General features: G+C 45.6%; 1 protein-coding gene across 1 annotated transcript in view; it reads right to left on the bottom strand.

Moving 5' to 3' along the window:
- The window catches only part of TAGAP (T cell activation RhoGTPase activating protein), a 333,251-nt gene that overhangs the window by 16,402 nt on the left and 301,234 nt on the right, over window positions 1-15,615 (bottom strand). Inside the window, exon 4 of the mRNA XM_075338236.1 lies at window positions 1,982-2,140. Within this exon, the coding sequence (XP_075194351.1) occupies window positions 1,982-2,140 (159 nt within the window). The remainder of the gene's footprint in view (window positions 1-1,981; window positions 2,141-15,615) is intronic.

The following is a 15,615-nucleotide window of genomic DNA, read 5'->3' as shown; positions in this document are numbered from 1 at the left end:
GGCTGTCCCACCCAACTGGCCAGCCAACCATCTAACATGATTGGAGACCTCCTGACTTTCCAGACAGGTGATGTTGCAGCACAGAAGAATTGGGCTGTTTGAAGTTCACAGCCGATTACATTGTTTTCTGTGGAGATAAGCTCCTTCCGGAACTGTCTAGCACCAACATTGATCTCTCTCCCTGTTGAAAACACATTAATGTTCAGTCAAGCCAAGCCTTCATGTGTTTGGAGAAGTCAGGAGAGATGGCTGTCTGCCAAATGATCCTTCAGGTGACAGTTATGTGATGTGTATGGCCAGCTTTCATTGTAATCCTGATTTGATGATAAAATAATAATATTACTGATAGGGGTGTGTTATAAGACGCTTTACCTTTCATTGTAATCCTGATTTGATGATAATGAGAATGCTGAAATGCACTATAAGACTTTGCATGTTTCAGGTATGCCTTTTCAGAATGTGTACAAAACGTTGACTGTGTTGCTGATGGTATCCAACAATTTGCAGAATATTTTGGTTAGAATACAGGAAGAAATTTAGGATGAGTGAAAGTTTAATAATGCAATGTAATATATGCCTTTCTATACAGTGTGAAATGACACTTGGATTTACTTCTTTTACGACACTTGGTATTTAGTGTGAATAAACTCTAACAAGCTTCTGCATTATTATTCAACATCACCACCATTATTATTACCTGATGTTAAATTAGTGTTTAATTGCTAATAAATGTTGTATTTTTTTCTCTAACAGTTCTACAGCTTGCTCTATTAAATTCAGATAATTGATTATGACCATGGAGACAACTTGCAGACAATTGACTTAAAGGGAACTTGTCACCAGTTTTTTGGACTATAAGCTGCGGCCACCACCAGTAGGCTCTTATATGCAGCATTCTAACATGCTGTATATAAGAGCCCAGGCCACTGCGTAGAACATAAAAAACACTTTATAATACTCACCTAGAAGATCGCTCCAGTGCACAACAGTCGGATGGGTGGAGTAGTTCTCCGGGACCGGCGCCTCCTCTTTCGGCCATCTTGGTCTTCCTTCTTCTGAAGCCTGTGTGCATCCTACGTCATACACACAGGCCGGTATTGAGGTCCTGTGCAGGCGCACTACAATACTCTGATCTGCCCTGAGCGGTGCTGATCAAAGTGTGCCTGCGTAGGACCTCAATGCCAGCTAGTGTGGATGACGTAGGACGCGTCATGCACGCCGACTTCAGAAGAAGGAATACCAAGATCGCCGAAAGAGGAGACACTGGTCCCGGAGAATGGCGCCACCCATCCGACTGTTGTGCATTGAAGCGACCTTCTTGGTGAGTATTATAAAGTGTTTTTTATGTTGTAAACAGCGGTCTGGGCTCTTATATGAAGCATGTTAGAATGCTGTATATAAGAGCCCAGTGGTGGTGGCCGCAGCTTATAGTCACCAAATCTGGTGACAGGTTCCCTTTAAGACTTAAACAAAAAGATTTTGGTATCTGTTGAATTATTTTATTGCTTAATGTCTGATATTATCTGTATATGTCCCCTTTGAATTATAAAGTGCTGCGGAATACCTTGGCACTATATAAATAAGAAATATTATTATGCTGCCCTATCTGGGTGCTGGACCTCCCTGGCAGATAGACCAGGGTATTAACCCTTCTAGGCCCAACATCCTAAAAACGTCTGGACTCACTAGGCCCCATACATCACGTGGTGGGACACACGTCATGATGTTTCAAGCGTCCTAGTGTCATAACCTTATAGGGCCTAATAATAACAGGTGCCTAGGATACCCATGCCTTAGATATCAGGCACAGATGAAGACTGCACTGATCTGGTGGTCACAGATGACCAGACTGGAGGCTGGAACAGAACAACATAAATCTTTTTGCTCAACTTTTTACTAAAATTTTACTCAACCTTTTTACTCAGCTCAGTGCAGGAATATTATCATTTTTATGAAATGCGATTGTTTTGGTCCAACCTACCGGAAAGATGCAATACAGCCATTGTAAGGCCATATAAATATTAGGGCGTTCTTTGGTGAACTATGGAATGCACAAATCTCTTCCTCATCTTCATCACATGACAACACCTTCATCTCAGAGAGATTCACTCTGTGTTTTAGTCTAAAGCTGGTGCCTGACCTGTGATATAAAAAGTCAGATTAGAAAATGCAGGGTTGGCATGGGTTTATACTATGCATTGCATTCATTTTCACAGTCAATTTTAGACACAATGTAGCTTTTACATAAATTGTATGTTTTTCACAAACATTTTTTGTAGTCAAGGTCTGGAATAATATAATAATCACGGCACAGACTTTTTTAATCCGTTAGTGTGGCTGTAATATTTTTACAATACAGATGGTTGCTATTCATACAATACCATACATAGGTTTTTTTCATGGACATAGACCTTGGGGGACATGTTTGATGTTAGCTAATTGTATATCTGGTACACGAATACCTTCAAGTTCCACCATCATTAGCAATAATCAAGTAGGCCTGATAATGGGAATAACGTAGTTCAATCTATTGATCTGTTACAACCAGAAATCCTTTTGCATTAAGATTTTTTTACTTACCCATATTGTCAAAGGATATGATTAAAAAATCAGATTTGGGTCAAGCACACATGAGATAGCTACAACCATATACAAGTTTTATCTGCTGTGAGTACTACAGCAGCATTTAGTTCAGTTGCTGCTTGGAGCTGACAGAGAGCGGTCTGGTCTGTGACCGCTCTTGTCAGCTTCATGTAGCAGAGCTGAGAGCGTCGCAGGACCTCGTGTGGATTACGTCGGACCTGGAGGGGTATTTGAGGATTTTAATAAAGTGGTGAAAGAGGGTGTTTTTTTTGTCTTATTCCAAATAAAAGATTTTTTGGATGTGTGTGTTTATTTTCTTTAACTTACAGGTTAATCATAGCAGGTATCTAGAGGAGATGCCTGTCATGATTAACCTAGGACTTAGTGGCAGCTATGGGATGCTGCCATTAACTCCTTATTACCTCAATTGCCACCGCACCAGGGCAATTCGGGATGAGTCGGGTAGAGTCCCGGGACTGTGGCATCTAAAGGATGCGGCAATTCTGGGCGGCTGCTGGCTGATATTGTTAGGCTGGGGGGCTCCCCATAACGTGGCGCTCCCCATCCTGATAACACCAGCCTTCAGCCGTGTGGCCTTACCCTGGAGTATCAAAATTTGGGGGACCGCACGTCGTTTTTTTCAAATTATTTATTTATTTTACTGCACAATATAGACCCGCCCACCTGCGGCTGTGATTGGTTGCAGTGAGACAGCTGTCACTCAGCGTGGGGGCGTGTCTGACTGCAACCAATCATAGGCGCCGGTGGGCGGGGAAAGCAGGGAATACCAGATTGAATAATGAGTGGCCGGCATTTTCAAAAGAGGAAAAGCCGTCGGAGCAGTGTGAAAGCCGTGCAGCGCCGCGCCGGTGATCGAGGATCGGTGAGTATGAGAGAGGAGAGACTGACCGACAGACAGAGAGACAGACAGAGAGAGAGACCGACCGACCGACAGAGAGAGAGAGAGACAGAGCGACCAACTGACAGAGAAAGAGACCGACCGACCAACAGACAGAGGGAGATTCACCGACATCCACAGACAGAGATTGACCGACATTGACAGAGAGAGACTGAAAAGACCTGTGTTTTGCTTGTCAAAAAAGCATGCGGAGCGCAACAAAAATGCAGTCCAAGTGCATTTTGGTTGCGTTTTGACCCACATCATTGATTTCAATGGGTGCAGAACGCAGATAAAACGCACAAAAGAAGTGACATGCTGCTTTTTTTTCCGCAGCGATTTTGGGCATCTAAAATGTTGCGTTTACAAGCGCACGGTGTGCATTGATTTTTCGGCTTTCTCATAGACTTTACTGGGGAAGCTGAACGCATGCAATTTGGCACTGAAAATGCTGCAGTTCAAAACGCAGCGTTTCCGCGCTAAAAAATGCAACGTGCGCACATAGTCTTATTGCGCTTCCATTGAGAATATTTCATTATACAGTAGGTCTTTGGGGTTGTTTAACATGTAGTACTAAAGTTAATTTAAAATAATCTTTCTTAACAAATAAATTAGAATTAGTGTTGAGCAAGCATGCTTGTCATTGTTCAGTATTCAATCGAGTATCGGGGTGCTCGGGTACTCGCGGTGCTCGGCCGAGTATCACGGGTGATCGGACCTGTCATCCATGAAATGACCACAAAGCAGAAGCTCGCTTTACTGCATGATGGGACCGAGCACCCTAGTGAGAGCCATTCACACTCTCTGAATGGCTATCACTGGGGTCAAAGCAACGTTTTTAGATGTTGTGTATAAAAAAAAAACACCCTCCGCACCCCTGGATATGCACTGTGTATAGTTGGCTGTATGTGGGCGGAGAGCCAAACTGCCCAATCATTAACTTCCATAATACTCGTTACCCGAGATAAGCCAGTTCGTGCTTCCGACCTGCTCGACTCGAGTAATGAGCATCAGAGCACTTTAGTGCTCACCCATCTCTAATTAGCATCAGTAATGATATTTGCCCGATGTAGAAACACAAATTTTGTGATTCTCCTATTAGACATAATACATCTGAATTAAAGTCATAGTGAATTACAGTATAATTGAGATAAGCCCCCATACACATTAGACTAAGGCGGGCTTTACACGTTGCGACATCGCTACCGATATATCATCGGGGTCATGTCGTTAGTGACGCATATCCGGTGCCGGTAGTGACATCGTAATGTGTAAATCCTAGGTGCGACGATGAACGAGCGCAAAAGCGTACAAAATCGCTGATCTGTGTCACGTCGTTCATTTCCATAATGTCGTTACTGCTGCAGATACGATGTTGTTTGTCACTCCTGCAGCACCACACATCGCTGTGTGTGAAACCGCAGGAACGACAAACATCTCCTTACCTGCGTCCATCGGCAATGCGGAAGGAAGGAGGTAGGCGGGATGTTATGTCCCACTCATCTCCACCCCTTCCGCTTCTATTGGCCGGCCACTTAGTGACGTCGCGGTGACGTCGCTGTGATGCCGAACACACCTCCCCCTTGAAGGAGGGATTGTTCGGCGGTCACAGCGACGTCACCGACAAGGTATGTGCGTGTAAAGCTGCCGTAGTGATAATGTTCGCTATGGCAGCAAGCACCAGATATCGCATGTACGACGGGGCCGGGTGCTATCGCGTTCGACATCTCTACCAATTGCTAGCGTTGTCGCAGCATGTAAAGCCCGCCTTACTTTGATTGAACCCACCAGATATGTAAATAAATTAAGCAGATTGTTTATGGGCCCCCAACAGATAATGTAGAGACAATGATCCGGCATGTCCCTTTTGTTCTTGACCGAGTGACCAATCCCATGTATGAAAAAGTCATCAATACACAAATCATCATATGGCCATCAGCTATCTAAATTTAAGGGAGGGATATACAGCTGGAAAGTGAGAGAACAATCAGTCATACAGGTTTACAGTAGATACAAGTTGCAGTTCCTATGGATATTACTAATCTGTGAAGTACCAGCTTTCTTATTTATTAATTTTCACATTCCAGTCGTATTTCGATAAATGGCTTCACTGTACAGTATTGTCATTTGAGGACAGCTGCAGTAGTCACATAAAATGCTTTATTTTTCAAGTACTATTTACGTTACTTCACTTAGACTGTACTTTCCACACTGTCATTTTGGTAGTGAAGTGTGAGAGATGCTGGGACTCTGGAGCAGACCACCCACTGTGCTGGGTATAAGTAGGAGGAAAGTGAGAAAGTCAGCTATCATGCACCGAGACTGGTGGGTGACAGCATGGGCTCTGACATTTGCTCTTACTTAACAATAATGATTTTACTGACATTATACAAGGTGATAAATTGACTTTATGACCACCTGTACTGCAATAATAAATACTATATACAGTAACTGTGATCTGTTAAAGGGTATGTTCAAACAGCAGATTAGTTTCAGAATTATCTGTTATTAATTCATACATTTGAATGGAATTGTTTCCACAACATGTCCATGGATTTCTGTGACCCATTATTACATTAGTGTGACAGTGGCAGAAATCTCTGCAACAAATCTGCTCATTAAAGAATACGCCCTACTTGGAAGAGGATTTAGTGATGTGTGAGGAGCTTAAAACTTTTGTTAAATGAGATATATGATTGTAAGCTCCTTTAAATACTGTGTTTCACTGTCTTATATTATTTTTTTGTGCCAAAAATGTACTAAAGCTTATTTTTGGGGTAGGGCTTATTTTGGGGGAAACAAGGCAGACCTCCCCCAGGAGACTAGAGATGAGCGATGTTCGAATCGAACCGTTCACCAATTTCAAATTCAAGTGTATTTGGGCGGTGTTCGAGTCGTTCGGCGAACTCAAACGATTTGCTTCATGTTCGACCGTTCGAGTTACCGTTCGATAACGGTTCGATCACCAAAAGCGTAGCTTTTCACAGTAAGGCTATGTGCGCACGTTGTATATTTGCATGTGTCCTGCGTCCCCAGCACAATCCCTCTCTCTTTCCTACTCACCGATCAGCTGCACAGCTGTCACAAAGCTCCAGCGGCTTTTCCTCTTTTGAAAATGGCTGCCGCTCATTATTCAATCTGGTATTCCCTGCTTTCCCCGCCCACCGGCACCCATGATTGGTTGCAGTCAGTCATGCCCCCATGCTGAGTGACTGCTGTCTCACTGCAACCAATCACAGCTGCCGGCGGGTGGGTCTATATCGTGCAGTAAAATAAATAAATAAATAATTACAAGAAGAAAAAAAAACCTGTGGTTCCCCCCAATTTTGATACCAGCCAAGATAAAGCAACACGGCTGGAGGCTGGTATTGTCAGGATAGGGAGTGTCACGTTATGGTGAGCCCACCACCTTAACAATATCAGCCAGCAGCCGCCCGGAATTGCCGCATCCATTAGATGCGACAGTCCCGGGACTCTACCCGGGTCATCCCGAATTGCCCTGGTGCAGTGGCAATCAGGGTAATAAGGTTAGGTTAATCATGACAGGCGTCTCCCCGAGATACCTTCCATGATTAACCTGTAAGTGAAAGTAAATAAACACACACAACGAAAAATCCTTTATTTGGAATAAAAGACAAAAAACCCCTCTTTGACCACTTTATTAATCCCCAAACAGACATCCAGATCCGAAGTAATCCACACGACGTTTTCAGCTCTGCTACATGAAGCTGACAGGGAGCGCCGTAGAACACGACTGCTCTGTGTCAGCTCCACGCAGCAACTGAAGTGAGCCGCGCTGTCACCAGAGACTTCACTCACGTAGTGCCTGCGTGTGTGTGGGGATGATGATGAGTGCGGTACTGCCGGGGTGTGTGCGGTGATGATGATGAGTGCAGTAGTGTCGGGGTGTGTGCGGGGATGATGATGGGGGAGGTAGTGCCTGCGTGTCTCTCTCTCCTCTCTTTCTTCTCTCTCTCTCTCTTCTCTCTCTCTCCTCTCGCTCTTCTCTCTCTCCTCTCTCTCCTCTCTCTCCTCTCTCTCTCCTCTCTCTCCTCTCTCTCTCCTCTCTCTCTCCTCTCTCTCCTTTCTCTCCTCTCTCTCCTCTCTCTCCTCTCTCTCCTCTCTCTGTCTCTTCTCTCTCCCTCCTCTCTCTCTTCTCTCTCTCTCCCTCCTCTGTCTCCTCTCTCTCCTCTTTCACTCATCTCACTCTCTCATTCATCTCTCTCTCTCTGTCTCATCTCTCTCTCTCTCTCTCTCTCATCTTTGTAGCTGAATAATCTACTTCTTGTTTCTCTATTGCAATATAGAGGTCAAGTTTACCAGATCTTCCTATACTTTTCATTACAGGCAGTGGCTCAATAGGTAGAGCTGCTGCCAAAGGAGAATTAGTTCACGAGTTCAAGTCCCGGCCATCCCGGTAATGAATTTATTTATAATTTTAAATTATAATTATTATTTATTTATAATTATAATTTAATTTAATTATGCACTGAGGGGAGGAGCCGGACATCAACTGTGAGCCACGGGACACACCTCTAAAATCAGAGCAGTTCACGGAATGAGGCTGCATTGCTCTCTCCTCTCTCTCCTCTCTCTCCTCTCTCTCCTCTATCTCTCTATCTCTCTATCTCTGTCCTCTCTCCTCTCTCCTCTCTCCTCTCTCTCTCTCTTCTCTCCCTTCTCTCTCTTCTCTATCTCTCTCGTGTCTCTCTCTCTCCTCTCTCTTCTCTCTCTCCTCTCTCTCTCCTCTCTCTCCTCTCTCTCCTCTCTTCTCTCCTCTCTCTCCTCTCTCTCCTCTCTCTCCTCTCTCTCCTCTCTCTCTTATCTCTTCTCTATCTCTCTCGTGTCTCTCTCCTCTCTCTCTCCTCTCTAACCTCTCTCTCCTCTCTCTCTTCTCTCCTCTCTCTCTCCTCTCTCTCTTCTCTCTCTTCTCTCTCTTTTCTATCTCTCTCGTGTCTCTCTCTCTTCTCTCTCTCTTCTCTCTCTCTCCTCTCTCTCCCCTCTCTCTCCTCTCTCTTTTCTATCTCTCTCTTGTCTCTCTCTTTTTTCTCTCTCTCCTCTCTCTCTATCCTCTCTCTCCTCTTTCTCTCTCCTCTCTCTCTTCTCTCCTCTCTCTCTTCTCTCTCTTCTCTCTTTCTATCTCTTTCTCTCTTCTCTCTCCTCTTTCTCCTCTCTCTCCTCTCTCTCTTCTCTCTCTCTCCTCTCTCTCTCCTCTCTTCCCTCTCTCTTCTCTCTCTTCTCTCTCCTCTCTCTTCTCTCTCCTCTCTCTCTTCTCTCTCTCCTCTCTCTCTTCTCTCTCGTCTCTCTCTGTCTTCTCTCTCTCCTCTCTTCTCTCTCTTGTCTCTCCTCTCTCTACCCTCTCTCTCCTCTCTCTACCCTCTCTACCCTCTCTGTCCTCTCTCTCCTCTCTCTTCTCTCTGTTATGTCTCTCTCTCCTCTCTCTCTATTCTCTTTTTCTTCTCTCTCTCTCTCACTCTCCTCCCCCTCTCCTCTCTCTTCTCTCTCTCTTCTATCTTTTTCTCTGTTCTCTCTCCTCTCTCTCTCCTCTCTCTCTCCTCTCTCTCCTCTCTCTCTCCTCTCTCTCTCTCTCCTCTCTCTCCTCTCTCTCTCCTCTCTCTCTCCTCTCTCTTCTCTCTTTTCTCTCTCCTCTTTCTCTCCTCTCTCTCTTCTCTCTCTCTTCTCTCTTTTCTCTCTCCTCTCTCTCTCCTCTCTCTCCTCTCTCTCTCTTCTCTCTCGTCTCTCTCTGTCTTCTCTCTCTCCTCTCTTCTCTCTCTTGTCTCTCCTCTTTCTACCCTCTCTGTCCTCTCTCTGTTCTCTCTCCTCTCTCCTCTCTCTCTTCTCTCTCTCTTCTCTATCTCTCTCTCTTCTCTATCTCTCTCTTGTCTCTCTCTCCTCTCTCTCTATCCTCTTTTTCTTCTCTCCCCTCCCCCTCTCCTCTCTCTCTTCTATCTCTTTCTCTGTTCTCTCTCCTCTCTCTCTCTTCTCTCTCTCTCCTCTCTCTCCTCTCTCTCTCCTCTCTCTCTCCTCTCTTCTCCTCTCTCTCTTCTCTCTTTTCTCTCTTCTCTCTCCCTTTCTCTCTTCTCTCTCCTCTATCTCTTTTCTCTCTCTCTCTTTTCTCTCTCTCTCTTTTCTCTCTCTCTCTTCTCTCTCTCTTCTCTCTCTCTTTTCTCTCAGACCTGGCAATGATCAGCTGATCCGGTCACCTGACAGAATCAGCTGACACTATAAGTTGAGCGGTGAGACCGGCTTTTTACCGCCTGGCCGGCTAAACTATCAGCTGATACTGTTGGACAGGAGTCTGCACAGAAGTGTGTAGTTTTCTTTTTTTTTGTTTTTTTTTGCACTGATGCATCAGCTGATTGTATAAAAGGCGTTTATACAATCAGCTGCTGTGTCATGTGATTCAAGCCCTTGAACCTGACACATCATCTGATCGGTATGCCTTCCAGCAAACCGGTCAGATAATATTGGATCCGAATTAGATGACGCGGGAGACTTGACCCAGGATTACTGCGGAGGGGGGGTTCTTTATTTCAATAAAGATGGAGTTACTAATTCTGTTGTGTTTTATTTATAATAAAAATATTTTTCTGTGTGTTGTGTTTTTTTTTATCTGTACTAGAAATTCATGGTGGTCATGTCTAATATTGGCGTGACACCATGAATTTTGGGCTTGGGGCCAGGTGATAATATACAACTAGCCCTAACCCCATTATTACCCAGCGAGCCTCCCCGTCATCAGGGCAGCTTGATTAGCTGCCTATTTGTACCCAGCTGAGAACTAAAAATATAGAGAAGCCCTTTTTTTAATTATTTCATGAATTTCATGAAATAATTAAAAAAAAATGACATGGGCTTCGCCCCATGTTTGTGTCCAGCCAGGTACAACTAGGCAGCTGGAGATTGGAATCCGCAGCACAGGTTGGCCCGAGCTTTCTGGGCCCCTCTGCTGCGAATTGAAGTCCGCAGCCGCCCCAGTAAATGCCGCATTCATAGAAGCGCCATCATCTGGCACTGTATCCAACTCTTCCAGCAGCCCTGATGCCGGGTGGCTTGCTGGGTAATAAAGGGTTAATACTAGCTTTGTTTTACTAGCTAGTATTAAGCCAGAGATTCTTAATGTCAGGCAAGTTTGACCAAGCCATTAAAAATCTCCAATAAAGGGTTAAAAAAAGACACCACACAGAGAAAAAATACTTTAATAGAAATAAATACACAGATGCACCTAGAGACTCCATGTTTATTACTCCCTCTCACCCCTCCATGATCCTGGTCTTCTGTCTTCTTTCTCCTTCAACCCATGCAGCTCTGCTACATCAGACAGCACTGCATAGAAGGAAGACGCTGCTGCTCCCGTGCAGTCTAATCACTCAGTGAGTGAGCAGAGGCTGCGGGTTGTAAGCGGTGACATCACCGCTGCCACCGTTGGAATAGTAATTTGACAGGCGGGTTACTATAGCAACAGTGATCTCCGATCACCTGATTCCCAGTGCCACTATTCACCGGCTGTGGCATCCAGTCCCTGCATGTGGGCTGACTCTGTAAAGAGCGCCGACATGCAGGAACGGGGATCCAAACATGTGCCCAAGCATCTCGCCAGTACGCGGAGATGCTCAAACGAGCACCGCGTACCGGAGAGATGCACTGGCAGGACCTAGCATGACGTCTAGCCATGTGACCAGTCTGTAGCCAATGAGATAATACACACGTGACTGGTCACATGCTATGACGATGTCACGGAAGGTCCTATCATCACTGCTAGTTACCGGGAGAGCGCAGCGATGATCGGAAGGAAAACCGGTGGGAGACAGAGTCTGCAGGATGCATCGCTGGGACCTGTAAGTATAATGGCAATGTTTATTAACTGTATGTGTACACGTATAATGTGTTTGTATGTGTTTGTGTTTGCCTGCCATTGTTTTCAAAAGGGTTTGAAGGTGTTCGTCGAATGTTCGCCGAACACACCCGCTGTTCGACGAACCGAACCGAACTCGAACACTAGGGGGGTGGCTCATCTCTACAGGAGACTCATACTTACCAGACTCCAGTCATCTGTGTCCCTCCCAGGTTCCCAGCGGGCGCTTTCAGTAGGTTCTTGTCTTCTCCACAGCAGTCCACCCCTACTTCCAGCCGGCTAGCACTCAAATATACAGATCAGACACACGCACATACACACCACACATACACACACAACCCGTGATACCGCACTGATTGCGGCAGACAGCGGGACCTGGGATGCTGTGAAGATGAGTACCTGCGTTGGACCACATCGAGGACCTGCGGTGCAATTCACCACTACATTCCATTGCAGGTCATCGTGTTCCACAGCATCACAGGTCACCGGAGTAGTACAATATCACTGGTTGTGTGTATATTTGTGTGTGTGTGACGCCCCTGAACTAGTCAGGGTGTCACAGGGTGCTGCACTCTTTTATCTTCTGGTGCAGAACTCAACCCTCATGGTTCTGGGATCCTAATTTTTGGTATTGCTCCATCAGCATGCAAATCCTAGTCACACCTCACACCACACCCTGTCAGGCATACCAGTGGGTGGTCTAGATGGAAAAGGGCCACTCGCCTAGGGGTCAGGCAGACTGGTGGGAGGGGGGAAGTCAGAGAGAGGACGTGGAAAGTAAAGCTTAGTCAGTCGAGTGGTAGCCCTCAGGGAGTGAGGAGCTGGGAGTTGGAGCTCCCTGGGGACTTTTGGCTAGGTTGCGGAGGGTGGTCTGGGACCGAAGGAGTTGGAGACCCAGTCAGAGGGTATTGGAGAAGGGTGCCCTGCTTAGTTTGGGAGAACGTCCGGCACCTGAGTACCAAATAACCGAACTGGTACCGAGCACGGCGGGATACTGGCCCCTAGATCAGGGAGTAGCTTCACGCAACCTGATAATTAACCTGTGGAGGATAGTATCTTTATGAACTTTCCCCAAGAGCTCAGAGATCGAAGGCATCAACGCAAAGAGGGGGACAGGGCTTTCCAGCTTATACGGCCCACTAAAATCCCAAGTGTCAGCCATCAAGATCACAGCTTCATTACTTAACAGTGGGGAGCGGGACCCCAACAGCTTCAAGCATAGGGGTCACAATGAACACTAAAATACAGTGCATTGAGGCAAGGTACAGATCATTAACAACACCAAAGCGGACTCCCGGACGGGCTCCCCTGAAGTGGCAGCGGCACCCAGAGACTTGGTTTACCTTTGTATCAGAGTCTGCTTTGTGGTCGCATTACTACCAACATTGCCTGAGTGAGTACGCTGTCCTCCCCTGCTTCCAATCTGCACCACGCTCCCCTACTCCCCTACACCACCTCCATCATCCAGAGTCCTGGGGCCTCCCCTACCCGTGGAGGGAACGTCATCTGGCTGCCCCACTCCATCTCCCCGGGTACTCCTATAGGCAGCGGCGGTACTACCCTTACCGCGAACCACAGGTGGCATCAAGAACCCTTATCCCATGTAAATACCCCCTTTACGTTTGAAGTGGCTGCGAGCCCCCGGGTCCGGAGACCCTCGAGCCACAGCAACCCCCGGATCCGAGCGGTTCGACCGGTGCAGGGGCGGCACATGTGTGTACGTTCCACCTCAGGTCCTCAATGCGTTTCCCCGCAGGTCCTTGCATTCCTCTGAGGTCACTTCCATAAAACGGGGCATACCGCTTTAAGAAAGGGGGTGTGGCCTCACGCGCAGCCTAGAGTCACTTACTGCAATTCTGAGTGAGGACGGGAGACATGAAGAGGCTGCAGCAAGAGGAAGGCCGTCACTGCCTGGGGCTTGTACCGGGAGTGCACGTGGGAGCCATGCTGGGACTGGGCAAATGTGAGGGAGCGCGCCCCCCACGGGGTCTGGTGGGACCAGGCGCTACACTGTGGTAGGCATGCTGGTTCAGTATGCCTTAAATTTTGAATAAATCCCCAACAATGTCACCAGCAAAGCACCCCGACACCATCACACCTCCTCCTCCATGTTTCATGGTGGGAACCAGTCATGTAGAGTCCATCCGTTTACCTTTTCTACAAAGACACAGTGGTTGGATCCAAAGATCTCAAATTTGGACTCATCAGACCAAAGCACAGATTTCCACTGGTCTAATATCCATTCCTTGTGTTCTTTAAGTCTCTTCTGCTTGTTGCCTGTCCTTAGCAGTGGTTTCCTAGCAGCTATTTTACCATGAAGGCCTGCTGCACAAAGTCTCCTCTTAACAGTTTAAGTTAATAAGGAAGGACTATTGAGTAAAGTTATATTGTTTAAACTGCACTGGTAGTCTCCTTGTTGGAATGTACCAGCATCCGGTCCTAGCCAGCCGAAGCCATGAGCAACATGCGACCTCCATGGGCCTATGGTCCACACAACTCAGTATCACTCCAAATCTGTCAGATTGCAAGGGCATTGCATGTGTACAGCCTTTTTAAAGTAAACAACCCACAGATTTTCAATAGGATCCAGTACTGGGCTCTGGCTGGGCCAGTCTAAACTCTAATCTTCTTCTAAAAAAAGCCTTCTTTTGTTTGTTTGGAGGTATACTTAGGATTGTTATCGTGCTGAAAGGTGAAATTCCTTTTTTTCAGCTTTTTAGCATAGGCATGAAGTTTTCTTGCACAATTGACTAATATTTGGAACCTTTCAAAATTGTTCATAATTTCCTCCACCTTGACTAAAGCCCTAGTTCCTGCTGCAAAAATCAATTCCAACCCATAAATTTGCTTCCACCCTGCTTTACTGTGGGTATGATGCTCTTTTAGTGATGTGCAGTGTTGGCATTGCGCTGAACATACCTTTTGGAATTATAGTTTAAAAGTTCAAGTTTGGTCTCATCAGACCATAAAAAATTTTCCCACCTGCTTTTGGCAGACATGTTCTAGGTTTTGGCAATAAGTAGCCGTGCTTTATTGTTTTTAGTTGTCGTAAAAGGCTTTCATTTTATTTCTCTACCTCACATGACAAATATATGATAAATATGGGAAATTGTTGTCACATGCAGCACATAAGCAGTGCTTTCCAGAAATTCCTGCAGCTCCTTTAATGTTGTGGTAGGCCTCTTGGCCACCTCCTGGGTCAATTTTCTTCTTGTATTTTCAGCAATTTTTGTGGAATGTTCAGTTTTTGGTAATGTCTTTATTCTGCCAAATATAAGACAGTTCTTGATGACCGTTTTCACAGTGTTCCATAATATATCTAATGCCTAGGAAATGTTTTATATCCTTCTCCTGAATGATCGCTTTCAACAATGAGATCAGTTTGCTGTATTTATAAGCTGTTTACAGACCATGGCTTTGGTGTAAAATGCAACTAGGAAAATCCTACTATAACAGCTAAACTTTATATGAGTTTGATAAAAATCACTTGCTGTGTACTGACTACTATTTAGCAAGTTTAAATGTGATTGGCTAATTTTGAACATAACCTTATCCCAAATTATATGTGTGTTCACTCTGATGCAACCACATTATTTGATTTTTGGTCTTTTTATTTTCCCCCTTAAAATAATTTCAGTTTGTTTCTCAAAGGTTTAGAACAGATTATGATTGACCTTAAAGGTGTAAAAAGTTCTGAAATTATTGTTTTTGGTATGATTTTGTACATGACAAAAACCCTCCCATATCACAGGGGTGTCCATGACGCCGGAAAGTCTGACTAACGGCCTTACCTTGCCCGTCTGACCACCACCCCCCACTCCATTTCCCGAGTTCTTACCTAAAATAAACACAATGGCTGCATGACAATTGGATATAAAGGGCCACAGCAGCCCTGTTTATTAAATAACAACCAATAATAACATCAAACAATGAATAATATTTTAATATCCATATTCATGAATAGAACCCAAAAGGAGGAGGGGTAAATGAAGGTTTCCAAATCCGCTTGATTACAACATCAGCTCCCCACTTGCCCTTAGCCACACCACACTGGCTCAAGGGCACCTAGTCGAATTTTCCCAACCAATGTCCCACTGAGACCTCAACCCAACAAGGACCCATGTTAAAACCAAACAATTGTACCACGAGGGGTAACCCGTTCCTGCACTGGGTTCCCTCCCTCGCTCTTTTGTGCAAACCCTACCTTCACATACCACCTCATTTCCGCCCACTGCTGCAACAGAGATTACTCCCATCTTTCCTTCCGCATCGGCTGACC

The sequence above is a fragment of the Anomaloglossus baeobatrachus genome, chromosome 3, assembly GCF_048569485.1.
Source record: "Anomaloglossus baeobatrachus isolate aAnoBae1 chromosome 3, aAnoBae1.hap1, whole genome shotgun sequence".
Classification (NCBI taxonomy): Eukaryota; Metazoa; Chordata; class Amphibia; order Anura; family Aromobatidae; genus Anomaloglossus; species Anomaloglossus baeobatrachus.
Note: the sequence above shows the minus strand (reverse complement) of the source record. Positions and strands in the feature narration are given on the sequence as shown.